Source organism: Vulpes lagopus, chromosome 15 (assembly GCF_018345385.1).
Source record: "Vulpes lagopus strain Blue_001 chromosome 15, ASM1834538v1, whole genome shotgun sequence".
In the NCBI taxonomy this organism is placed as follows: domain Eukaryota; kingdom Metazoa; phylum Chordata; class Mammalia; order Carnivora; family Canidae; genus Vulpes; species Vulpes lagopus.
Window position 1 is genome coordinate 12,632,211 of NC_054838.1, and position 27,372 is coordinate 12,659,582.

A 27,372-nucleotide genomic window follows, 5' to 3' on the forward strand; every position below is an offset into this window, starting at 1 on the left:
TTCTCCCCTCCCTCTGCCTGCTGTTCCACCTGCTTGTGCTCTCTCTCTGTCAAATAAAATAAAAAACTATAAAAATTGGGGCGCCTGGGTGCTTAGTGGTTGAGCGACTGCCCAGGGTCCTGGTCTCTCTCCCTGTCTCTCATGAATAAATAAAATCTTTTTTTAAAAAAAATTATTCATGAAACAGAGAGAGAGAGGCAGAGACACAGGCAGAGGAAGAAGCAGGTTCCATGCAGGGAACCCGACATGGGACTCGATCCCGGGTCTCTAGGATCACGCCCTTGGCCAAAGATGGCGCTAAACCGGTGAGCCACCCGGGCTGCCCAATAAAAATCTTTAAGAAAAAAAAAAAAAAGATTTTATTTTTAAGTAATCTTTACACTCAACGTGAGGCTCAAACCTACAAGGCCAAGAGTCACACACTTCATCAACTGAGCCAGCCAGACGCCCCACAGATTGCCTAAAACTTTAAAAGCTTGTTAAATCTACAAATCTCTGACTTCTTGAAGGTAAAGTGCTAAGAGAAACTCTGGGCAACTTTGTTGAAAGACCTAACTAAATACAGTAATGTGTGAGATGTTGGATCTCTGTTCTGGAAGGAGCCTCAGGAGTCTACCATTTGAGCTTGGGATGAGGCCCCAATGACCATGTGGCCATTTGACCTACCATTGAGTAGGTCACCATTTGACCTACCACCGAGTATTTGCACCTTCCACACACATAAAGTGAATGATAGGGAGCCCTCCCGCCTGCCTTCAGACTCCTTTCTATTATAATCTGGGTGAGGGAACACAAGTGGGAAATTTCATAATTTGCTTTTTAAAGCCTCAGGTAGGTCTCTCTCCCTTCACGTCTATCATTGTGCGAGCCTGTCTTGTTGGGCAATTCTGTTGTTTAAAGAAAATGTGCAATATTTTGTACCTGTTCCCTAAATATAAACCAATTACTTGACTGGGGAAAAAATGTGATCTGTATTGTACTTCAGAGGCAGTTTTAGTAATCTTTTTATTATATTTTAAAAGATATCTATATCTTTTATTTTTAAAAAATTAAAAAAGACTTTATTTATTTGAGACAGAAAGCATATGCACATATGGGGCAGGGGAGACAGAGGGAGAGGGAGCGGACTCCTCGGTAAGCACAGGGCCCGATGCAGGGCTCTATCCCAAGACCCAGAGAGCATGACCTGAGACAAGCTGAAGGAAGATAATTCACCAACTAAGCCACTCAGGTGCCCCTCAGTAATCTTTTTAATATGTGATGTTAGTCTCATACACTAACCTTAGAACTTAAAATCGTTTCCACCCCAATAAGATTCAGTCAACTCCACTGTCTCCACAGTTCATTATGATGCCTTTTCATTGTTTTGTCTAGAGTGTTATATTTAAGTATTCTCTTTGGTCTGTGTTAAGTAATTATAAACAAAAATATTCCTAATAATATCCAATCATAAAACCTAACACTGATATAATGTTCAATTCACCTGGAATTTATTAAGCATCTATATGTGCAGCTTTGCAGAATTCACATGGTTGAAAAAGAAGAGGCAGTGCAGTAGGTGACAGGATTCAGGTTCTAATACCAACTTTCTCAATGTTTGGCCACTTTGTGATTTGAGGACAAGTCCCTTTGCTCTAGGCCTTTGACTTCCTAGACATCTGAATTTTAATGATTCTTGGTATATGACAAGGTCTTTGCTCTCAAGTTTAAAAAGCATTCCAGATGAGGGGTGGCTGAGTGGCTCAGTCAGTTAAGCGTCAGATTCTTGGTTTTGGCTTAGGTCATGATCTTAGGGTCATGAGTTGGAACTCCAAGTGGGTCTCTGCATCCAGTGGGGAGTCTGCTTGGGATCCTTTCCCTCTGTCTTTGCTCCTCCCCTTCTCTCTTTCTCTCTCAAAAAAAAAACCACACACACACACACACACACACCTCTAAAAAAAAGGCATTCATGACAATATAATTGCTAGAGTAAAAATAAGACCCAAAACAAGGTACATATTAGGAAGAAGGAAGAAATTGGCTATATAAGGTCCTGATATCTGATGAACAAGCTCTGTATTTAATATACAATAATGTATATACAATTCCAATGACATTTTAAGTGCAGATAAAATGTGGTTTTATAAAATACATTGCTTTCTTACCTTCTTTTCATACTTAATAGTTTCCTTAATGACTCGGCCATAATGTCTCCAATTTTCTTCTGTAACACAATGAACTTCCATTGTGGGTATGGTGGTTGGCACTACACTATGGTGGCTCAAAACTGCTGAGCTTTCTTATTACTAAATCTAGTTTTTGTGCTTTCGGGGGCCTCATTTCATGCCAACAGATTGTCCCGTCTTGGTAAGTGGGCTTGGAAACCTGATACTGTTCCTGTAAAGTTTCATGTTAAACACCAATACACAGAAGTGAAACAACCAGTTGTTCTCAAGGGAATTATATTGCATGAAAAAAAATCTCAATGGTTACATTGTATAGTTCACATATACTATGTCCTTGAAATGACAAAATTACAATGATATGGAGAACAGGTTAGTAGTTGCTAGGGGTTGGGGAGTGAAGTGGCTGTGACTGTAGAAGGATAGCAGGAGGGATCCTTAAGATTGTTCTGTATAGTGCCACGTGGCGGTCACATGAATCTAAACATGGTAAGATTGCCGAGAACTAAATACACAAGGGAGTGCATGTAAAACTGGTGAATCTGAGGAGTAAATCATATCAATGTCAATTTCCTTGGATTTGATATTGAACAGTATGCATCAATGTTACTACTGGGAGAAACTAGGGGAAGAGTATACGGGATCACGGTATTTAGGCCACTCTGCAATTATCTCAAAAACTTAAAAAAAATCAATACATAGGATTTGAAGAACATTCTTAGTGCTGTAAACACACGGCCTTTGTGATATATTTTGGGTGCTCGAAGAACTTATACTTTGTTCTAAAAAGAAGAAATCTCAAATAGCTGGATTCTAGATACATGAGACAGTGCTCGTGTTCTAGCTTCCTAACAGAAGTGTACCTGTTTAAGGGCAAGTCTTTTATTCACGGTATTTTGCTCAAGGCTTAAAAATTTTTTTTAATTTTTATTTTATTATTTTATTTTTTTTATTTTTTTAAAGATTTTATTTATTTTTTCATGAAATACACAGAGAGGGAGAGAGAGGCAGACACAGGCAGAGGGAGAAGCAGGCTCCACGCAGGGAGCCCGATGTGGGACTCAATCCCGGGTCTCCAGTATCATGCCCTGGGCGGAAGGCAGACACTAAACCGCTGAGCCACCCAGAGATCCCCCCAATTTTTTTTTAATATTTGAAAAACGATTTTAAAATGATAATTGGCCAGAAAACCCTTTGTGGGGAAGGTGCTGCTTGGGGGGCATGATGGAACCTTATATGTGCAAACCCGAAGATGCTATGGTTGATAGCAGCTGCAACTATTAGGGTTTTTTTGGAGATACGTAAAATCCTTTAAAACAGTGACTGTCAAACTTCCATTCTGCATAAAAAACACTAATCTCTTGGGATCTTGAAAAGGACCATTAGGGGCAGCCCGGGTGGCTCAGCGGTCTCGCGCCGCCTTCAGTCCAGGGCGTGATCCTGGAGACCCGGGATCGAGTCCCGCGTCGGGCTCCCTGCATGGAGCCTGCTTCTGCATTTCTCTCTCTCTCTCTCTGTCTCTCATGAATAAATAAATAAAATCTTAAAAAAAAAAAAAAAGGACCATTAGGAAACAATCAGTTCGACTTTGACATCAGCCCAAGTGCGGAGGCAGAGATTGAGACCACGGGGTGACTCCCCCAAACAGCAGTCGCTCTCCCCATCTCTTAGGGGGTGAGCTACAAAAGCGCCGGACAACACAGGCCTTAGAAACTGGGCTTGCCCTCTCTCCAAGCGCTCCCCCCACCCCCGCCCCCCCCGGGGGTTGTAGTTGCTGGAAGAGGAAACCTTTTTTCTAAGCAGCATTCAAGAGACCGCAGCGCTTAGCTCAGAGCCTGGCTTGCAGGACTAGCCCGGGGAAGCTTGCGCAAGCGCGGGGCGGAGGAGGCTTGTCCTCTCCGCGCTGCCGTAGCGGCGAGGTGGCGCGTCCCCTCACCCCCACCCCCGCCCCCACCCCCTTCCACGTCAGCCGAGGACTGTGCGGAGCCGCGGCTGCCGCCGCCGCGGGCCGGAGCCGGTGTGGACGGTCCCAGCGTCGCCGTAGCTGCCGCCCCTTGGAGCCAGGTGATGAGCCGAAGGCCCCCAGGCCCGGGGGGCGTGCTGGGCCGGGCCGCGTCGGAGGAGCGGGCTGTCCTCCGGGAAGATGCGGAAGGGGAGTGACTAGGCCGCTGGCGCCCGGGCCCGGCGGGGTGGAGCGGGGGGCTGGGAAGCCCGGGCCGGGGGCCCCTCCCGGGCCTCTGATGCCCCCGGGCCGGCACCCGGGGCGTCCACCCATCCACGTAAGGGCAGGTAGGAAGGTGCACGGCGTCTCCGCGGGGGCACCTCTGAGGAAAGATCATTGTTCTGTCAGATGGTTGGCAGGGAGGCTGGCCAGCGCGTCTTTTTTATCTTATTTTATTTTACTTTATTTTATTTTATTTTTGTTTTATTTTTATTTTATTTTATTTAAATTTATTTACTTATTTATTTATTTATAGCCTGTCTTTTATTATATTCGGCATTATTTTTATGGGACACAATAGAAATTGGCCCTGCCCTTCGGATACTTTAAAACTCCTTAGCCAGACTGAGTGAACTTTAGACCGTCAAGATCACGATAGTTAACCGCTCGTGTGTGTGTGTTTTAAATGTATTTATTCATGAGAGACACAGGCAGAGGGAGAAGCAGGCTCCACGCAGGGCGCCCGACGTGGGACTCGATCCCGGGTCACCAGGGTCACGCCCCAGGCCGGAGGCAGGCGCCAAGCCGCTGGGCCACCCAGGGATCCCCGTGTTTTTGTTTTTTTTACTTGTAATGATAATCCTCGTATTTTCCTTTTCCTAGATTTACCTGCATCTGTCATCCTTCAGTCTCTCGCATCGAGGTTCGCTTACATCCGGAAACCATGACGGCCGCCGAGAACGTGTGCTATACGTTAATTAACGTGCCCATGGATTCAGAACCACCGTCTGAAATTAGCTTAAAAAATGACCTAGGTAAAGTCTGATAATACTTTGAAAATTAAGTGGAGGGAAAAAAAATGACAATAAGGAGCTCATTTCCATTCCAAGTTTTCTTTGTATTTAGAAATACTTAATTTTTTCTTAAAGGTTTTATTTATTTATTCATAGAGATGCAGAGAGAGAGAGAGAGAGAGAGAGGCAGAGACACAAGCAGAGGGAGAAGCAAGCTCCATGCAGAGAGCCTGACGTGGGACTCGATCCAGGGTCTCCAGATCATGCCCTGGGCTGCAGGCGGCGCTAAACCGCTGCGCCACCGGGGCTGCCCAGAAATACTTAATTTTTGTGTAACTACTTTGTTTTCTAGGATCTTTTCCTCAGAACTTTGATCTTATGACAAATGAAGACTTGTTACATTTAGACTTGCAGTGTTGATTTTTTTTTTTTTTTGGAAACAAAACGTCTCAGTTTAGTTTACTAAAGCTAAATAAATAGTTGTTAGACATTCCTCAAAGTAACACAATGGCTTGTGTAGTTTAATATACGCTTAAGTGTAGCTGACAGTTTTCTGTAGGTAACAGGTTGAGAATGGGTGTTTGAACGTCTCAGTTCCTTTGTGCATTTAACTTCATGTTACTTAGCTCGTAAAACCAAAAGAACTATGTTCTTTGGGTTTGCCACCTATTGAATTAATGAAGTCAACCTCAGAATATACATGTGTTTTCCAGAACAGTTTAAACCTTTCAAGCATTGAGGTTTCAAAAGCTTCAAGCTTTTTAAAAGCATTGATACAAAAAGAAAACAGATATATTTCTGGACTTTTTTTATTTGGTTATTTGACAGAGAGCATAAGTAGGCAGAGTGGCAGGGAGAGGGAGAAGTACACTCCTCGCTGAGCAGAGAGCCCAATGCGGGCCTTGATCCCAGGACTCTGGGATCAGCACCCAAGCCAAAAGCAGACACTTTTAAGTAAGTGACTAAGCCACTCATGCACCCCACTATTTTTTTATTTCATTTTATTTATTTATTTATTTTAAGAATTTATTTTTATTTTTATTTTTTTTTAAATTTTTATTTATTTATGATAGTCACAGATCGAGAGAGAGAGAGGCAGAGACACAGGCAGAGGGAGAAGCAGGCTCCATGCAGGGAGCCTGATGTGGGACTCGATCCTGGGCCTCTAGGATCACGCCTTGGCCTGAAGGCAGGCATTAAACCTCTAAGCCACCCAGGGATTCCCCGAGATCCATTTTTAAAGAAGGAAAAAGAAATCCTCCTTTATGGCATTTAAACCCATACCCCCTTATATACAAAAGCCATATATAGTACTTTTTTTCCCCATATTTATGTAAGATAGTAGAATGAAATGTACACTAATGAATAAACTTTCATTATTATTTTTTTCTTATGATTTGAAAGTTTTTGGTGTGCCTGGCTGGCTCAGTGGATAGAGCATCTCAGGATCTTGAGTTTAAGCCCCATGTTGGGTATAAAGCTTACTTAAAAAAAGTTTTCACTTTTAGATCCCAAAATACTTAAGGTAACCCCTGTGACAATAAAGAACAAAACCTGTCCATTGTAATAATACCTTTTCTTTAAATTGTGGCTGCCTTAGCTATCCTCCCTCTCTAAGAAATAAATAAGTAGTCTCAATTTTTTTTTTAAGATTTTATTTATTTATTCATGAGAGACACACACAACAGAGAGAGAGGCAGAGACACAGGCAGAGGGAGAAAAGCAGGCTCCACTCAGGGAGCCCGACGCGGGACCCGATCCCAGGTCTCCGGGGTCACGCCCTGGGCTGAAGGTGATGCTAAACCACTGAGCCACCTGGGCTGCCCACAAATCTCAAATTTTATGTGTATTTTTTTACTGTATCTCAAAAGAGTTGAGATGAGAAAAAAATTAGAAGTAGTGTCCAATTTAAGTAACATTTTTTAGTTTGGTGAAATACTGAGTTATTTTACTTAAACTTTTAGCCACTGGACATGAGTTCTGATAAATATACATTAACCAGAGTAGGAAGTACTTGATATATTTTGGTGAACTGAATTAATATTTGACATTTTCCATATTTTTGTAATGTTCATGGAGGAAAAGAAGTTTTGAAAATTTTGAAGATGTAGGAAAAAGCATTTTTCACCTTATTTTGAATTGTTGGAATAAATGGAAATTGAAGTTAAGAGGGCTTGGATTATAAATGATTCAGATTTTTTACAAGTTTTCTATGAATTTTTAACATTTAGTTACAAGTGGAGCTATATCCTGCTAAACTCTTAGAATTTGCTAATTTTTTTTAAAGATTTTATTTATTCATAATAGTCATACAGAGAGAGAGAGAGAGGCAGAGACACAGGCAGAGGGAGAAGCAGGCTCCATGCAGGGACCCCGACGTGGGATTTGATCCTGGGTCTCCAGGTTGGTGCCCTGGGCCAAAGGCAGGCGCCAAACCGCTGCGCCACCCAGGGATCTCAGAATTTGCTAATTTGGAAAAAGTAGTCAAATGCTGGAATAAAAAAAGATATCAGCATTATAGTGATACAGTTTTATGCTTTTTGGACTTTGTGTCCCTTACGCTATCAAACAGATTAGGAAAAAAAAAACACAATTTTTTTATATTCAGAAAGGAAGCTCAGGACAAAGATAAAATCTCTTTAGGCTCAGCAAATAACAACTTTAGCCACTAAAACTTTCCCCAATTTGTCTTATAGTTATTGCTATTAGCTACTGTCACCTTTCCTGAGGCTTTGTTTTTATATCTTCTTAGAGTTAAAAACTGAAGGTTTGCACAGATTGATAACTTCATCATTTTATGGTTGTTTGTTTCTTGATTTGATATGGCAATACCAATTTTTTTTTCCATATGTGGCAGGAGATACATAATCCTTGAAACAGGGAGAGATGCATGAGAAGGTGTTACGTTTTAAACAAATATGTTGACCCTTGTGGCATAAATTGGGCAAGAACCCTTACTGTATTCTCAGTTGAACACAAATTGAGAACCTGAGGATATTCTCTATTCTGCAACATGTAAAAATATCATGTCAAGCTACTAATAGATAAATAGCCTTCGGGGGCTAGAAAGAAATTCTGATTTAGCTATTATAATTCTTCCAAAGCTTAAATCCTTTCTGTAACTCTACCAGCTGGTTGTTCACAGTCTCTTATCTCTGGCAACAACAAGGAACTCTGATTTGATGGCCACTTAGCCCTAATGGTTGGAAATGTATTCCTAGTTCTATTCTTTTGTTCATCATAACCCTAAGATTTTTTTTTAAAGATTTTATTTATTTATTCATGAGAGACACACAGAGAAAGGCAGAGACACAGGCAGAGGGAGAAGCAGGCTCCCTGTGGAGAACCTGACGTGGGACTTGATCCCAGACCGCAGGATCACACCCTTTCCCAAGGCAGACACTCAAACACTGAGCCACCTGGGTGTCCCTAACCCTAAGATTATTAAAAACTTCGTCATTCCTCTTTGTCCTCCCCTCTCCTAGATACTTGTTTATTTCTGTGATGTAAGCCGTTGTAGTGATGTGCTTGCCTTTGAATGTTCCTGCCTTTAAATTTTGGATACAAAATGTTTTTTACCATAAATTCTTCAGGATGCAGTGATAGAGATGAGATTAGAGATTGTTTTGCATAAAATAGTTTATGGTGTAAATTGCTTTAAGCTTAGTAACAAAAAGCTAGTATCATGAGTGTGTCATCCTTAATTCTAAATAATCGTTACTCATCTAGTACATTTTATTTTCTTCCATTTTTTAGGCGATTTCTTAAAAAAGAATCTGAAGTTTTGTAGTCTGTAGAAACATCATGAGATTTTGGAATTAATGTATTAGTCCCTAGCCTTTTTGAGTTCGAAGATCTAATGTTTAAAAAAAAAAAAAAAATCCCTGATCCTTCTCTTGCCCTCATAATAGTGGTTATCACTTTGATTAATGAAATGCACAACTAAATAAAAGCTACATTGAATTCAGAAGCATTCACTCTAACAGCATCTATTTACACTTTGAAAAACAGTTACAGGGGCACCTGGGTGGCTTAGTGGTTGAGCATCTGCCTTTGGCTCAGGTCATGATCCTGGGGTCCTGGGACCGAGTCCTGCATCAGGCTCCCTGCAGGGAGCTTGCTTCTCCTTCTGCCTATGTCTCCTTCTCTCTCTCTGTGTTTCACATGAATAAACAAAATCTTTAAAAAAGGGCAGCCTGGGTGGCTCAGCGGTTTAGTGCCACCTTCAGCCCAGGGCGTGATCCTGGAGACCCGGGATTGAGTCCCATGTCAGGCTCCCTGCATGGAGCCTGATTCTCCCTCTGCCTGTGTCTCTGCCTCTCTTCCTCTGTGTGTCTCTCATGAATAAATAAATAAAATCTTAAAAAAAAAAACTTAAAAAAAGTTATATATTTGTTTGAGACATGCGTTATTTGGTATATCTATAGATGTGGTGGCTTCTGCATTGATTCCTTGGGTTAGGGACCAGAGATCTCATCCAGTTTCTTTATATTCTGTATTAAGTATCATGAGGTTCAGAGAGATAAATGCCTTCTGTAAAGTCATTCAGCTTGTTTGTGGCAGCTAGGTCGAAAACCCTTATGACTTTGTTTAGTGCCTTTATTAACATTACTGCGGATACAGTGAGAAAATGTTTTATTCTGTTAATTGTAAAATTTTCTGATGAATTTTCCTTTGAAAAAAATTTTTTTTTTAAATCAGAAAAAGGAGATGTGAAGTCAAAGACTGAAGCTTTGAAGAAAGTGATCATTATGATTCTGAATGGTGAAAAGCTTCCTGGACTTCTGATGACCATCATTCGTTTTGTGCTACCTCTTCAGGATCATACCATCAAAAAATTACTTCTGGTATTTTGGGAAATTGTTCCTAAAACAACTCCAGATGGGAGACTTTTACATGAAATGATCCTTGTATGTGATGCATACAGAAAGGTAAACTAAACCATGGTTATTTCTGAATATTGCCTTGATTTTAATTGTAAAATTGGTGGAATGGGAGTTCTCTTGATTTTTAAAATTAAATCTTGGGTAAGGTCTAAGTTATCAATAATTGGAACTGCAGTTGTGAAGAGTTATTGTAAAAAGTTTCATTGTTACTTTCTTTGGATATTTTCAATACATTTTTATGTTACTAATAAAAAAACACATAGAATATGAGACATTGATGTGATAGGTGAAAATTGATTTGACAGGAATATGAAGGAAATTGTCAGATAATCTAGATTTTTTTCCTTGAACCTACTTATTTTATCCATAGGAAATTTTGCTCTTAAAAATTGTGTGTTGTTTCATAAAAGGCTGTAACTCAACATTTCATGTTTAACTTTTATCAGGATCTTCAGCATCCTAATGAATTTATTCGAGGATCTACTCTTCGTTTTCTTTGCAAATTGAAAGAAGCAGAATTGCTAGAACCTTTAATGCCAGCTATCCGTGCTTGTTTGGAGCACCGACATAGCTACGTTAGAAGAAATGCTGTTTTGGCCATCTATACAATCTATAGGTAAATGAAGGTACTCTTGTGGCTTACTTTTGTGAGGATTGTTTAGTCTAGAGGTTCCATAGCATTTCCTTACAGATTATACATACTCGTAGATAACTTTTTCTTTGGCCTTAACAATATTTTTTTCTTATTATCATTATGTTGTCAACATTGAAAAGATCTGGCAATACTGAGTCCTAGTTTCTGCATAACAACAATATGCTGAAATTGACAGTAGCTCCCTTAAAAGTTGTACACTTTCCAGTTTACAGTGTCTATCATTGTAGTACTTTAGCCCACTTAATTCATTTGTTGACTTTCTTAGCTTCTGTAGGTTTTGAGTTTTTGACCCTGCTTTTGAATTCTCTTTATGTGGAATGTGGGTCTTAACCTTTTTACTCTTAGAAGCCTTAAGTAGGGAGCTATTTATTTATTTATTTATTTATTTATTTATTTAAAGATTTTATTTATTTATTCATGAGAGACAGAGAGAGGCAGAGACACAGGCAGAGAGAGAGGCGGGCTCCATGCAGGGAGCCCGACGTGGGACTCAATCCCGGGTCTCCAGAACCACATCCTGGGCTGAAGGCAGCGCTAAACCACTGAGCCACCTGGGCTGCCCAGGAGGGAGCTTTTTAATGAGAAAGGTTATAGTTCTCAACTGATTCCTGTTCTTGGAAAGCTGAAGTTTCTGGACTTTAAAAATGATTCAAAGAATCAGATAAGGCTATAATGCTTGGTTTTTATAATCACTAGTGTTAATCCATTTAAAGATTTTATTTATTTGTTCATGAGAGACCCAGAAAAAGAGTGAGGCAGAGACACAGGCAGAGGGAGAAGCAGGCTCCGTGCAGGGAACCTGATGCGGGACTCGATCCCGAGTCTCCAGGATCATACCCTGGGCCGAAGGCAGGCACTAAACCACTGAGCCACCCAGGGGTCCCGGTGTTAATCCATTTAAATGTAGGATGTAATTTTTATAAATGTCTTCGTACTTTAAGAGTTGATTGTTACATAATTTCACAGTTCTTTTCACAGTTCTCTTATTGCTATATTAGATTTTGTTAACTGTTAGGGCAGTGATATTCTGGTTAATAATGTTGAGTTCCTTAAAAGTTACCATATAGACTACACAAATTTCAGAACTTAAGCTAGACTGCATACACAGGAATTACAACATTTATTAGACAATGGGAAATTTGAACACTGTAGATGATATTAAGGAATGTTAAGTTTTTAAAGGTTTGATAATGGCATTACGATTTGTTTTAAAAAGAAAGAATCTGGGATGCCTGCAGGGGCTCCGCGGTTGGGTGCCTCCCAGGTCGTGATCCCGGGATCCGGGATCGAGTCCCGCATAGGCTCCTTGCGAGGAGTCTGCTTCTCCCTCTGCCTGTGTTTTTGCCTTTCTCTCTTTGTCTGTATCCCTCATGAATAAGTAAATAAATCTTTAAAAAAATAAAATAAAAAATAAAAAAGAATCCTTAATTATAGTATGTCAGTATATTTACAGAAGAAGTAGTAAGTGGTCTGGGATTTGTTTCAAAATAATATTGAAGGAGAAGAAGTGTGCAGGGGTATAGGTGAAACAAAAATGGCCATGAATTAACAATTGTTGAAGCTAGATGATGGTTTTTAAGCTGGTTTTCATTATTTTGTGTACAGCAGGTACTTTAAAATTTCCTGAATAGGAAGTAAGTTAACAAGTAAGTGAATAAGTAAATATAATGCATAATTAATAAAATTCAAGGGACTCCTTTTTTTCCTGATAATTCTTTTTTTTTTTTTTAAGATTTTATTTATTCATGAGAGACAGAGAAAGAGAGAGAGAGAGAAAGGCAGAGACACAGGCAGACACAGGCAGAGCTCCCTCCCACGCAGGGAGCCCGATGTGGGGCTTGATCCAGGGTCCCAGGATCACGCCCCAGGCTGAAGGCAGGCGCCCAACCGCTGAGCCACCCAGGGATTCCCCTTTTTCCTGATAATTATTAATGAACAATCTTTCAGTACCTTGAGATTGTCATTATGCGCATTTTATTCCTAAAGTATATGAAAGACAATTATTAGAGATATTCAGTTGAAAGCATGTGGAAAAAGTCAGCTTTTTCTTTATTAAACTAGAAAACATATAATTGATAATAGATAAAGATGTAAGTCTGTAATTTCTATCCACAGTTCTAATTGACTTAAGGTTACAAAATGCAAAACAATTAACAATGTTATAAAGCTTGATAAAGATAAATTTTAGTAGTGTTCAAGGAGTTACTAAAATAACAAAGCAAGTTTTATTAAATACGAATATTACCTGTTTTATTTCAAGGAATTTTGAACATCTTATACCTGATGCTCCTGAACTCATACATGATTTTCTGGTGAATGAGAAGGATGCAAGTTGCAAAAGGAATGCATTTATGATGCTAATTCATGCAGATCAGGTAAAGTAGTTTTTTATATGACTGTATTCAAATGAGAATTAAAAGTACATAGGCCTAATCAAGTTTTATTTAGTCCATGATTTTGCTTATACTTACAAGTGTTTGTATATTTTTTTTTTTAGATTTTTGAACTTAATTTGTATAAAATAGTTTTTTCTTAACCCTTCTTCAGACAATTGCTTATGTATATACTTTATTTTTAGTAAACATCTGAGAAATAGTTAATAATGGCCACTTGACAGTTTTTCCAGATTGAAATTATTATGGCTATATTTTGTGGCACTCTATTTTGGGGTTTGAGCCTGATTATCCTTCTGTTGGTATAGGTCTAAAATTGTTTAGTAGAGAAAAATAGTAGCATTGTATAGGGTTCACCCTGAGCTGTGTCTGTGAAAGAAGCATAGTCTTCAGTGTAGGTGTGTATCCTTACTAGACTCTTCAGATTTCATAAGTCAGTGTCAACTCTACATCCAGCTCTTGTTGTTGCTTAAAATGTATGGATCAACTGGTGGGTTAGCAGTTAATCTGCATACTTTGGTGGCATATTATCCTGAAATTTTTGCTATCCAATATTCTCAAAATGTGGGAAATAATATGCATGAAGACTGAAAGATATGGAATCTATCCATTTTTCTGAAACTTAGATGCTGTCATTTTGTGTGTGTGAACAAGATGATAAGAAAGCTGCTTATTTGGGCCAGAATGTTTTGTTCTCTTGTACAATTGGTATTATTGACCTATATATTTAATACTATGCTGTTTACCCACATGGGGGGCATAATCAGAAAAAGGTCAATAAAATTTCCTGATACTTTTTCTGTAGAGATATTGTTGAGATCATAGTTTTTTTATATCATAGCTTTCAGTATGTGAGAATCGTTGAGATTTTTCTTTTAGGTCTTAGAAGTAGGAGTACCCATGCTCCTAAATAGCTGGTTTATTTTGGTTGTATGGGTTCCCTGAATCATGTAACACAGTGTTTTTCCCTTCAGTTTAGCTGCTAGAAAATTCATACCCCAGATTTGTGGCCCATTTGTAGAATATGTAATTGACTTTCTTTCTTACATGTATATGTTAACCTTCTTTTTTTCCTTCATTTGATTTTTCTTTGCCCTCATTTCCACATTCATTTTATATTCAGTGTATGTTTTTTTAAGGTTGCACTGATTAAGTCCTTTTGTTGAATGAGGTGGAATTTGATAAATATATTTTTATTTTCTTAGGATCGAGCTTTGGATTACCTAAGTACTTGCATTGATCAGGTTCACACATTTGGAGACATTCTTCAGTTGGTTATTGTTGAACTAATTTATAAGGTAAGACTAATCTATAATGGATAAAATATACTTTAAGAGTTGTCTCTTTCGGGAATGCTGCTTAATTGTTGGGGTAATATGTTTTAGTAATAGAAATATGTGTGTATATTTTTTAAGATTTAATTAATTAATTAATTAATTTATTTATGAGAGAGAACACAAGCAGGGAGGGGCAGAGGGAGAGGAAGAAGCAGATTCCCTGCTGAGGAAGGAGCCTGACATGGGGCTTAGTCCCTGGACTCCAGGATCATGACCTGAGCTGAAGACAGATGCTTAACCAGCTGAGCCACCCAGGCGCCCCAGTAGAAGAAATATTTTGTAGCATAGTCTATGAATGTCTTTAAAAAATTTTTTCATTTGATTTATTGTGTTTTCCAAACACTTGCTATTTTTCTAAACCTCTATAAAGAAGTCTATTAAAAACTCATGCTTTGACCATTAACAGCAGTAGAGAAATAATCCTGCACTATTTAGTAACTGAATTGATTATGAATCAGGCTTTGGAATAAAATTTAAGATTTGAGTACGTACCAGACTACTTTGGAAATCTATAAAGAAATCAGAAAACTTTTAAATACTTTCTTTGTTCCTTGTTTGTAAAAGAGAATAGACTTAAAAATGTCAAAATGACATTGTTGGCCATTGACCAATAGGAAATCTAAAACTAGATAAGAGATTTGGATTTTAAAATGGGGTGTTTTATTGGCAACATTTAAATTTGTTACATCCTTTGAAAGGATTGATTGCATCTTAATTTTCTGATAAAAGATAAAATAACATCCAATTTTGCTATTGATAACCATGGGAGACCAACAAAAATATACATCAGGACTGACTTTACTAAATAGAAGAATATTGACAAAAAAAAAAAAAAGACGAAGAATATTGACAAAGTACCACAGCAGACACTGCTGATTACAGCTGTCTTTGATTTTGAGAGATAAGGGCCCTTTTCAACATAGGGTACCAGTCATTTGGATTTGGCATTCAAGATGAAACTAGAACTGTAAATATATAGTTCCTTTTAATTCATTGTATGGTTTAGAGATGCTGCTGAGGCTCTCAAAAATAGGTATTCTCTGCTATTCAGAGACTTCTGTGTCTAGCAGAGTCCAGTTATTCGCAAGAGCGAATAGCCTTTGAGTCATGCCTGAATAAGAGAGATTTGACTATATATATTAGAGGAAAATCTGACATAAAAACCAATTTCAGGAAAAAAATAAGGAATGTTTGCTTCATAGGTAAAGATATTAAAATATTTTTTGGATAGCATAGAATACTTTAGTTGTTTCCAAAGTACTGAATATGGCTCCAGATAAATAAGTAGTAGTACTTGAAAAAGGGGTTATCTTTCTTGCTTTTAGAATGGGTATTTTCCTTTTTTTGGGGGGGGAAGGCGATATTTTCCTTTTATTAGCCATTGAGATTGATAGCTATCATGTTTCCTTTTTTGACATGATATCCAGAATAAAAATTTAGGACCAATTTTTTTTTTTTTTAAGATTTTATGTATTTATTCATGAGAGACACAGAAAGAGAAGCAAAGACCCAGGCAGTGGGAGGAGAAGCAGGCCATTCAAGGAGCCTGTTGTGGGGCTCGATCCTGGAAATCCAGGATCATGCCCTGAGCCAAAGGCAGACACTCAACCGTTGAGCCACCCAGGCGTCCCTAGGACCAAATTTAATATCCTATCACAATATCCATATTAATGCACTTGGTTAATGAGTTATCCTTGATTTTGTTTCTTTACATTTTCTTATTCTATTTCATTTGTGTATAGTCTGCATTCTTTTATTATAAGCCATTAGAAAATCTTTTGTCAAATAATATTAATTATGATTGAATGAATAAATGAGTGAGTAGCTATAACAGCTGTCTGAAGTAAAACCTGTTTCTTCTTGAAATTATCAGTCACAGTGTCTTATGTCATGTTGGCTGACATCTTCAGATGCCTTAAAACATTATTCTTCACTTTCAAATTAAGAAAACTAGTATCCCAAAAGCTGACATCTATAAAAAAATCTGTTTGAAAGCAAGTGTCCCTGAAATCCATTGAAACCTAGATGTTTTCTTCTCCAGGTCTGTCATGCTAATCCATCAGAAAGGGCTCGTTTCATTCGCTGCATCTATAACTTATTACAGTCGTCTAGCCCTGCCGTAAAATATGAAGCTGCCGGAACATTAGTGACACTCTCTAGTGCGCCTACTGCAATCAAGGTACTGCTTATTTCATTTAGTTCATTCAGTTAGATGATAAATATGCTATCTTAGCACTTGTGACTTATTTTTTTATTTTATATTTTGTTCTCTTTTTAAAAAAAATTCATGTATTTGCTTGAGACAGATAGAATGTGGTGGACGGGAGAGGCAGAAGGAGAGAGAGTGAAAATCTCAAACAGGCTCTTCCAGAAGTGTGGAGCCCAATGTAAGGCTCAGTCCCAGGGCCCCGAGATCATAACCTGAGCCAAAACCAAGAGTCAGACACTTAGCTGTCTGAACTACCTGGGTGCCCCAGCACTTATGATTTAGTGACATTGCAGTTTACTATGTGATTACATGGCATTACGTGGCACAGAAATAACAATTTATAAATTTTGTGATATTATTGGATTCTTTACATAGTCCAATCTTTTTTCTTCCTTCCTGCTTTCATACATATACATGGGAAGAGAGACCGAGAGACAATACTAACATTTCTAGTTTCTAGAGAATGATACTGATATATTTTTTAAAGATTTTATTTATTTATTCATGAGAGACACAGAGAGAAAGAGAGGCAGAGACATAGGCAGAGGGAGAAGCAGGCTCCATGCGAGAAGCCCGACGCAGGACGCGATTCCGTGTCTCCAGGATCACGCCCCAGGCCAAAGGCAGGTGCCAAACTGCTGAGCCACCAAGGGATCCCCCTGATACTGATATTTTAAGATCTCTCCCCATACTTTAATTATATTAGAACCCAGATCTGGGAAAATGAACTTTGGATCCTACATGATGGATCCTAAAAAAGATTATAGTGCATATTTTCAATACTGGGATACTGCTTTCTTTTCTATAATTTACTGTATCAACTGCATGAGGAACCCCTAATATATTCAGAGAATGAATAGTTTTATAAAGCCAACTTGTAGGAGACTTGATTGCTTTACCTGCCAATACTTAGAAAAAATTGTTTTACCTTTTTTAGTTTGAAATAATTTTAGGCTTACAGAACAGCAAAACAGTAAAAGTTGTAAAAATAGGACAACGTTCTCATCACCCTTCCCCAGCTTCCTGTCATGTTTGTGTCTTACATAGCAATTGTATAATTGTCAAAATTAAGAAATTACCACTGGAACAATATGAATATTGTTAAGTAAACTATAGACTTTATTTGAATTCCACCAATTTCGTCACTGATCTCCTTTTTTTGTACCAGAATTCCATCCAGGATCCCACGTTACATTTAGTTGTCATGTGTTAGTGTCCTCTAATCTGTGACACTTCCCCAGGCCTTTGCTTGTTTTTAATGACCTTATACTTTTGAGGAATTCTAGGTCAGTTTGCTTGTAAAATTTGAATTTGAATTTGTCTGATGTTTTCTCACAATTAGATTGAGGTTATACATTTTGGGGAAGAATATTGTGGAAGTGCTGAACCTTTCTCAATGTGTTATATCAAGGAGTACATGATGTTGGGATACTTTAGTGATGTTAACCTTGATCAGTTGGTTAAGGTGGTACTTGCTGGGTTTCTCCACTGTTGAGTTATTATTTATTTATTGTTGAGTTATTACTTTTGTAATTAGTAAATAACATGGGAAGATACTTTTTTTTTTTTTAAGATTTTATTTATTTATCCATGAGAGACACAGGCAGAGAGAGAAACAGGCTCCCTGCAGGGAGCCTGTTGTGGGACTCCATCCCGGGACCCCAGGATCACACCCTGGGCCGAAGGCAGGCGCTAAACCACTGAGCCACCCAGGGATCCCAGGAAGATACTTTGAAACTGCAAATATCCTATTTTTCCTCAAACTTAAACCAACTAAATGTAACATTTCTGTACAGCAATTATTAATGTGATATTCTAATGGTGACTTTCTGTTTCCCTCATTCTACATTTATTAACTGGAGTACTGCAAGGAAGAGTTGTCCCCTTTTCTGCCCACTCTCCCTCCTTTTCTTTCTTCGTATGAGTATGGCTACTTTCTTCTATGTGTTATAATCATTATCATTACTTCTTTTATCAATCATATTATTCCAGTTTTGGTCATTGGGAGCTCTTTCATGTTTGCTGCTTTGTATTCTGCTTTTAATGAGTTAGGGTCATCTTTATAGTCTTGATTTTTTCTCTGCTGTAATTCAGGTGTGTTAGACTATGCACCAAACTAAAAGATCCTCAATAGCTATATTTTTGGGGATACTCTGCTTTTTTCTGCCTTGTTTCTTAGTTTCAGTCCTTATTTTTTGACTGTTAGTATTTCTGCCTACAGCAGCCCCTTTTCTTCCTTCTAATATGTGATGCTTCTTAACTTTTTTAATCTTGAAAATAATGAGATTTGTTAGAATTTAGGGAATAGAGGGACACATTCCTTTGGGAAACTTTTAGAGCAGGAGTAGTGTATGTATTTTGGCTTCTTTGGGGGCTTTCTTTTTTTTTCTTATATGCAGATTCTGTGTTTAAGATGGATGATGTTCTTAAAGTGTGTTTCTTTTTTTCATATAGGCTGCTGCTCAGTGTTACATTGATTTAATTATTAAGGAGAGTGACAACAACGTCAAGCTCATAGTTCTGGATCGATTGATAGAATTAAAAGAGCATCCTGCTCATGAACGAGTACTACAGGTAAATACTAGCTGAAAGAAAGAAATCCTGAGTAAAATCCTTTTCAAATTGAGGTAATGCTCAAGCCTTGCTATCTTGGTTAACCTAAATTCTTGGGGATTGGGCAGTTTAAATTTTGGTCAACTAAGGTGTACCATTAAATGATATTAATGGTGTAATACTATTTTGGGGTATTGTCTTTGCCATAAAAAAATTTCTGATGTGAATTAATATTTTATCTTACATCTTTTCTATTTGCACTACATTTGATAGTCTCAGCAATAGAGATATATTAATTGGAATTTGAATATAATTTATAGTTTTTGAAAAATAATTTTTCAAATTATTGAAAGGATAAAAGGATAGAGGATAAAAGATACTGAATTCTATAGAATTATCAGCATACCTATGTAATCCATGAGAATAATGATTGTTATAAAGCCCCATGACAGCTAAATTCAGTGCTGTTCTGGACTAGAGCAACACCAAAAAATATGCTCTACAGGACATTATTAGGACACTTGGAGAAATGTGATTTATAGACTGTATATTAGTTAATATTGTTACCACTGTTCTCTCAATTTGATAATTTTATTGTTATATAAGAGTCTATCCTTATTCTTGGGAGGTGTACACTAAAATATTCAGGTGTAGAGGGAGTTTGATAAAGTATATGGTGTATGCAGCAAAATATTAACTAGTGAGCATAAGTGAAAGTTATACAGGAATTAATTTTTCAAACTGTTTTATCAGCTAAATTTTTTAATTTTTTAATTTTTTAATTTATATATATCTTTTAAAAGATTTATTTATTTATTCATGAGAGACAGGCAGAGACATAGGCAGAGGGAGAAGTAGGTTCCCTGCAGGGAGTCCGATGTGGGACTCGATCCCAGACCCCAGGATCGCGCTCTAAGTGAAAAGCAGATGCTCAAATGCTGAGCCACCCAGGCGCCCCGCTAAATTTTTTTTATTATTAATTAAAAACAAAGTTTTTAAAAAGATTTTATTTATTTATTCATGAGAGACTCAGAGAGAGAGAGATAGAGGCAGGGACACAGGCAGAGGGAGAAGCAGGCTCCATGCAGGGAGCCTGACATGGGACTCGATCTGGGGTCTTCAGGATCAGGCTCTGGGTTGAAGGCAGTGCTAAACCGCTGAGCCACCCAGACTGCCCTAAATTTTTTTCAAATAAAGTTTTAAAGAAGTAAGATCATTTGTAAATGAGTTTTGTTATATTTTAAAATCTTTATCTGCCAGAGTGGTTTTTTTTTAAAGTATGTGCCATTAAAACATTACATTTCCTTGCAGAGTAATAATAACATTAGCGCACTTAATGAAATTAATAGTTTCTTTTCTTTTCCTTTTTTTTAAGATTTTATTTATTCATGAGAGACAGAGAGAGAGAGACAGAGAGAGAGAGGCAGAGACACAGGCAGAGGGAGAAGCAAGCTCCATGCAGGGAGCCTGATGTGGGACTTGATCCTGAGACTTCAGGATTATGCCCTGAGCCAAAGGCAGGCACTAAACCGCTGAGCCACCTAGGGATCCCCAAATTAATAGTTTCTTAATGTTATCCAATACCAACACCAAAGTCAGATTTTCCCAGATGTCCCTGACATGTCCTCTTTGTTTGGCTTGTCCATTTCATGACATGGTCTTATTGACGAGACCAGACCAATTGTCCTATAAGATGCCCTTCCTTACAGATTACTTTCTGGTAGTGTAGTTTAGTTTCTTTCACTGATTTCTGAATTTTCTATAAACTGTAAGTTTGATCTAAAGCTTGATAGAGTCACAGTAACAGTTGTAATTTGAATGCATCATATGTGATATTACATACTTCATTGCATTACACCAAGATACCCAAAATACCTGGTTCTTCCAGCACTGGTGATTTTATTATTGATGAAAGAATTAAGGTGATGATGATGGTCAGAACCCTCCATCCTGTGGTTAAGACGTTTTCCTCTTAATATTGTTGTTAATTCTGGATTTTTCATTCTTTCTTAGGATCTTGTTATGGACATCTTGAGAGTATTGAGCACACCAGACTTAGAAGTACGCAAGAAAACTTTGCAGTTAGCACTGGATCTCGTCTCTTCTAGGAATGTTGAAGAGGTAAAACAAAACTCTGACAGCACTGTTGTAAGCTACCAGGCCAAACATGGTATAATTCCAATTTATTTTTACTTTGTTCTCTAGCTGGTTATTGTTCTGAAGAAGGAAGTGATTAAAACAAATAATGTGTCTGAGCATGAAGATACCGACAAATATAGACAGCTCCTTGTGAGAACATTGCATTCCTGTTCTGTCCGATTTCCAGATATGGCTGCAAATGTTATTCCTGTGGTATGTAATTCTGATGACTTTAATTTTGAAATTCTCTAAAAGAATAGAAAGTTTTAGTTATTTAGCAGTTAAACTGTCTAGTAGAATCACTAAATCTTGTGGTCGAAAGGGATCTTTATTTCACTCTTAAGCTCAGAAAGATAAGGACTCTGACTTCTTTCTACATCTTCAAAGAAGCAAACACACAAACACATAATAACAAAAATACCTCCACATATTATTATAACTGATGTTTGTTACAATTACCTATGGTAGAATTATGCTATGTTGCAACTGTATTTCTTTCAATAGTTTTACCTCTATTTTTATTATTATTATTTTTTTTAGTTTTACCTCTTTAAAGTTGAAGGATTTAGTTACAGGAAAAATATATGTACCTAGAATCATTGACTTCTGTCACTGTCAAATAAATGAAATATGTTACTATTATTAGAAATTTTGTTGTTGAACTTAATATTTTCTCTGAAATGATTTTTAGTTATAATTTAGGAGTATCCAGTTAACTTATTTTGAGTCATGTATTTTTTTTTTTAAAGATTTTATTTATTTATTCATGAGAGACAGAGAGAGAGAGAGAGAGGGAGGGAGAGGGAGAGGCAGAGACACAGGCAGGGGGAGAAGCAGGCTCCATGCAGGGAGTCCCGGGTCTCCAGGATCAGGCCCTGGGCCAAAGGTGGCGCTAAACTGCTGAGCCACCCGGGCTGCCCCTTGAGTTGTGTATTTCCAGCTTTGGGTTTTTTTGTTTTGTTTCAAAGATTTTATTTATTCATGAGAGACACATAGAAGCAGACACAGCAGAGGAGAAGCAGGCTCCCTGTGGGGACCCTGATGAGGGACTTGATCTCAGCCAAAGACAGACACTCAACCACTGAGCCACCCAGGTGCCCCTCCAGCTTTTGTTTTATTAGTGACTTTTTTTGTAGTAAAGTTGGCTATCCAAAACCCAGAAAAGACATTGTGACTTTGTTTATATAACAGAGCTTGTGTCTTATATTTTGTTATATGCTTTAAAATTATTACATTCTGGGGGCAGCCCCAGTGGCCCAGTGGTTTAGCACCACCTTTGGCTCAGGGCGTGATCCTGGAGGCCCAAGATTGAGACCCATGTCGGGGGCTCCCTGCATGGAGCCTGCTTCTCCCTCTCCCTGTGTCTCTGCCTCTCTCTCTCTCTCTTTGTGTGTGTCTCTCATGAATAAATAAATAAAATCTTAAAAAAAAAAATTACTTTCTTTGTGAATTTGTTTACTTAAAACTTAGTTTTCTTTCTGAAAATAATAGTTATGGATGCTTGGGTGGTTCAGTCAGTTAAGCGTTCAACTCTTCATTTTGTCTCAGGTTGTGAGATTGAGTGGACTCAGGGCTCAGTGTGGAGTCTGCTTGAGATTCTCTTTCTCCCTCTTCATCTCCCCCCCTCCCACATTCACATGCCTGTGCACTCTTGCTCTCTTTCAAATAAATAAATCTTTTTAAAAAACTTATATAACTTACCCTATTTTCCTCTTTCCCCCCCTTTCAGTTAATGGAATTTCTCAGTGACAATAATGAAGCAGCAGCTGCTGATGTCCTGGAGTTTGTTCGTGAAGCCATTCAGCGCTTTGATAACCTGAGAATGCTTATTGTTGAGAAGATGCTTGAAGTCTTTCATGCTATTAAATCTGTCAAGTAGGTCAAAAATCTGTTTAAATGTAGGGTCAAGCATTGTACTAGAGTCTATTTTTAAAGGATCAGTTGATAGAAAATGTAAAGGAGAAGAAATGAATCAAGACACTAAAGCCAAAATAAGGATTACAATAAACATCACCTCACCCTCACCCTTGGTAAATCCATAATCTGTGGGTGAAAATTTGTTTTTTTATATGTGATTTAGCTAAGTTTCTTTATCCTTATTTCTTCTAAAACAGGGTGAATTCTAAAATGACTGATGAACATATTTTTAAAGTATATCACTTTGGATATCATTATTTTTGTCCCCCGTTAGCATTTACTAAAATGAGGGATTGAAAATGCAGCCTAAATCTGACATTGTGCATTCCCTTAAATAGCCTTTGCTAATGAGAAAGGACTATTGCATCCAAATTTTGCTTCATTTAAAGCATCTGATGGATACAGTATAATAGACTTGCATCATATCTGCCTGGATAGAAAAGAAAGGACCACTGTAAATTGTTTTTATGATATAAAGTATTGATATTTATAGAAGTGAAAAAGATTTGCTTCCTTCGTGAGAAAAAAAATCATACCAAAGTTTTGTCTTTAATGGCCATCATTTTAGAGCTTTAGTTTCTAAAATATTTTCTAAATCAATTTAATAAAAATCTTAAGGCAAAATAACTGAAGACTATTCAGTTTAACATTTTTAACTAGAGAGTTGTTGCTTTCTTAATGTTTTTTGGAGTTTTTAAATTACTGATCCTTTGCATTCCCTCCTTGTCCATTTTTCTGTTCAGCATCTTGTCTTTTCTTTCCAGTGACTACAAATAAAAGTGAATTACTTTTTTACACCAAAGTAACACATTTTTTATAGTAATAAGTGATAAAATATACCTTAACTCTGTCCTAAATGGAGGGTAACACCTTTCTGGGAGATGTTTTGGTATTTTTTTAAAATTTTATTTATTTATTCATGAGAGACACACAGAGAGAGAGAGGCTCAGAGAGACAGGCAGAGGGAGAAGCAGGCTCCATGCAGGGACCCGACATGGGACTCAATCCCAGGTCTCCAGGATCATGCCCTGGGCTGATGGCGGTGCTAAACCGCTGAGCCACTCGGGGTGCCTGTATTTTATTTTTACTGATGAGTTTACCAATTTTAAAGTGTTCCTGATAATATAATGGTGAGAATACTTATTTTCCTTTGAATCCTTGTGATTTCTGGAGAGTTATATTCTTTCTTAAGATTTCATCCATAGTCCCTGGTTACCGCAGAATCTTATTTTCTTGTTTGAACCTAAATTCACAGAGAAAGATCTCTGCCTGCAGATTTGTTGGCAGTGTTTCAGAACTTGTATTCTTCCCTTAGAATTTACCGAGGAGCATTATGGATCCTGGGAGAATATTGTAGTACCAAGGAAGACATTCAGAGTGTGATGACTGAGGTCCGCAGGTCTCTTGGGGAGGTATGTTTTATTTTAATAAATGTTACTGTATGTGGTGGTTTTTACTTTAGTAAATCAGACTTTTAGGTGGTGGTTTGTTTTCATGTTTTTATTTAGTAGTGTTGGAGTTAAAAACACTGAAAAATGTGTTTTAATTACCCAGATAATTAAAGCTTAGAAACCGTGGGAAGTTAGGGGCATCCCTTTCCCCTTGCATTCAGCCATAACACCCATTCTTTCAGGTAAGATTTTATTGGAACAAAAGGTTATATATCTAAAAAAGTGAAAAAGACTTGTAAAACTCTGTGTTAGCCTATATATTCTGAAAGGAGAATGTTACAGGAACCGTGTTAACATTAGACTATTTTTGTACTAAAACTGGCAGTGTGTCCTCGTCCAGACAACCATATGGTTGAATAGGAAGAACAGTGCTTGTCAGGAGACCTGGGCTGCAGGCTTCCTCTGCCAGTAATTAACTCTGGGACCTTGGATATCAATTTCTTAACCTGATGAGACTTCATGTTTTTCACTTAGGAAATAAAGGAATTGACAGATAATGATTGAAGACTCTTAGAGCTCTTATGTTAGATGATTGGAATTGAGAAATAAATACAAAGTAGCCATGTGGTTGATGAGGTTATTCTGTACACATAAGTCGGATTTTAGAAAACATTCAGTACACATTTCGAGTAGGTTGCTGTTTTGGTTAGTATTTCAGAGGAAGGGCTAGAGAAGGAGGAGTAAGGCTTAGTGAGGATCTACTTTGTCTTGGTCACTGTCCCAAGCATTTTCCTTTTTTTTTTTTAAATTTTCCTATTAAGTAACTTGTATGGATAGATTTAAGATTCCCATTTAAGAGATAAAGAAACTGAGTAGCTTAATTGACTTGCCCAGAACTATTCAATAAGTAACTGGCATCCAACTTGCCCCTATTCTTTTCACTACATCGTCCTGGGAAGGAAAGAAAATTGAATGCAGAGTTGCAAAAGTCCCATTGGGGGATTGCTTTTTCCATAGAAATGATTGAATATTTAAATATGATTTTGCTTGCTGTTGATATTATTACTAAATTGGTATTCCCAATTGATTTTTAGATCCCAATCGTAGAGTCAGAAATAAAGAAAGAAGCTGGCGAATTAAAACCTGAGGAGGAAATAACTGTGGGGCCAGTCCAGAAGTTGGTAACTGAGATGGGCACCTACGCAACTCAGAGTGCCCTTAGTAGTTCTAGACCCACGAAGAAAGAGGAAGAAAGGTAATCTGCAGTACCTGGGACCTACCATCTATACTTTTTAAATTACTACTTCTGAGTATAGATTAGTCAAATGATTTTTTTTTTTTCTCTTAATAGTTTACTTTCTTGGGCCAAAATGGATCTTTGCCATTTAAGATACTTGAAAGGAGGATGTTAATTTCTTTTTCCCAGGAATTGTGTTGATGGTTTTTATCATCTGCTTCTTAAAACTGTTTTCATTGAGATAACTGTTCCGTTTAAAATTATTTTACTCACATAGAAAATGCTAAGTGAAGTGTGAGTAAAATTATTTTACTCACATAGAAAATGCCCTGGGTGGTTCAGTCGGGATCGAGAGGCATGTTGGTCTCTCCAGTCAGTGGGGAGACTCCCCTTCCCCCTGTTTATTGCATGCTCACTCTGTCAAATAAAATCTTTAATAAAAAGACTTAAAGAGGATGCAAAGTGAAGGTAACTTTAAATTTTATTGTCTGTATTAGTGCTTGGGAAACATATTTTGAGGATTTTCCACTTCTGATTGATGGAATAAAATTTTGATATTTTCTGTCTAATTTTCTCTGATTGTATAATGAATGTGATAATAATGCCTAAAATTTTAATGGTTGCTTACTATATGCTAAGCATTATACAAAGTAGTTTGTTTCCTGTAGTCTTAACAACTTGTTGAGATACACAGTGTATTATTATCCCCATTTAACAGAAGAGGAATTTGAAGCTTAGGAAAGGTTTGTAATTTACCCATAGGGACACAATAAATAGATAAGCTGGAATTTGAATGTAGCTCATTGGATCCAGTACATACACTTGTAATTCATTTTCTCTTTCCATATGCACTTGGCTCTAGCTCTTTTGAACTTAAGTGAATTAAGTAAAACCACATATATTTTCCTTCTTCCATTCTAAAAGCTAAAGAGGAAACTAATGGAGATCCTCTTCACTGAAGGGTGGTGGTAAGAGTGCTAAATAGGCATACTTGAATCATTTATGCAAAAGTTGTGTGATGCTTTAGAAATGATTGGGTTTCATTTTCCTTGATTGTTGTGCAGACCTCCCCTGAGAGGCTTCCTTCTGGATGGAGATTTCTTTGTTGCTGCTTCCCTTGCCACAACTCTAACCAAGATTGCCTTGCGCTACGTCGCTTTGGTTCAGGAGAAGAAAAAACAAAATGTAAGTTCATTTATCCTTCATTTACCCAGCAAATACTGAGTGCCTACCATATGCATTTGACAGTGAAGGACCTGAAGTTCCTGTCATTAATGAGCTTATGATAATCAAGAAAATGGCCATGGTAATACAAAGTTCTTATAAAATTGACAAAGTAATACAAAAAATGGTACCTTGTGATTAGTCCAGTGGAAGAGATGTAAGGGTTTATGAAGTCAGTCGGTTTTTTGGCTAGGATCAGTCAAGGCCCAGTCAAGGCCCATTTCACTTGAGCATAATGTCTTCAAAGTTCATCCATTTCTTTCTTTTTTTCAAGCTGTATAATATGCTGGTTTTGTTTATACATTCATCTGCTG

The 27,372-nt window shown here is 37.7% G+C and overlaps 1 protein-coding gene across 2 annotated transcripts in view; it reads left to right on the top strand.

The window, feature by feature from the left end:
- Nucleotides 1-4,105: 4,105 nt before the first annotated feature.
- The window catches only part of COPB1 (COPI coat complex subunit beta 1), a 37,054-nt gene continuing 13,787 nt past the window's right edge, over nucleotides 4,106-27,372 (top strand). The window contains exons 1-14 of one of the 2 annotated variants that reach the window (XM_041730523.1): nucleotides 4,106-4,226; nucleotides 4,987-5,138; nucleotides 9,819-10,048; nucleotides 10,450-10,619; nucleotides 12,919-13,033; nucleotides 14,257-14,349; nucleotides 16,430-16,567; nucleotides 19,052-19,171; nucleotides 21,164-21,271; nucleotides 21,356-21,502; nucleotides 23,019-23,164; nucleotides 24,522-24,618; nucleotides 25,692-25,852; nucleotides 26,899-27,019. In XM_041730523.1, coding sequence (XP_041586457.1) covers nucleotides 5,048-5,138; nucleotides 9,819-10,048; nucleotides 10,450-10,619; nucleotides 12,919-13,033; nucleotides 14,257-14,349; nucleotides 16,430-16,567; nucleotides 19,052-19,171; nucleotides 21,164-21,271; nucleotides 21,356-21,502; nucleotides 23,019-23,164; nucleotides 24,522-24,618; nucleotides 25,692-25,852; nucleotides 26,899-27,019 — 1,737 coding nt within the window. In that variant the 5' untranslated portion in view covers nucleotides 4,106-4,226; nucleotides 4,987-5,047. Of the gene's footprint in view, nucleotides 4,227-4,335; nucleotides 4,452-4,986; nucleotides 5,139-9,818; nucleotides 10,049-10,449; nucleotides 10,620-12,918; nucleotides 13,034-14,256; nucleotides 14,350-16,429; nucleotides 16,568-19,051; nucleotides 19,172-21,163; nucleotides 21,272-21,355; nucleotides 21,503-23,018; nucleotides 23,165-24,521; nucleotides 24,619-25,691; nucleotides 25,853-26,898; nucleotides 27,020-27,372 lie in introns of those variants that run through there. The other variant, XM_041730522.1, reaches the window with a different exon arrangement.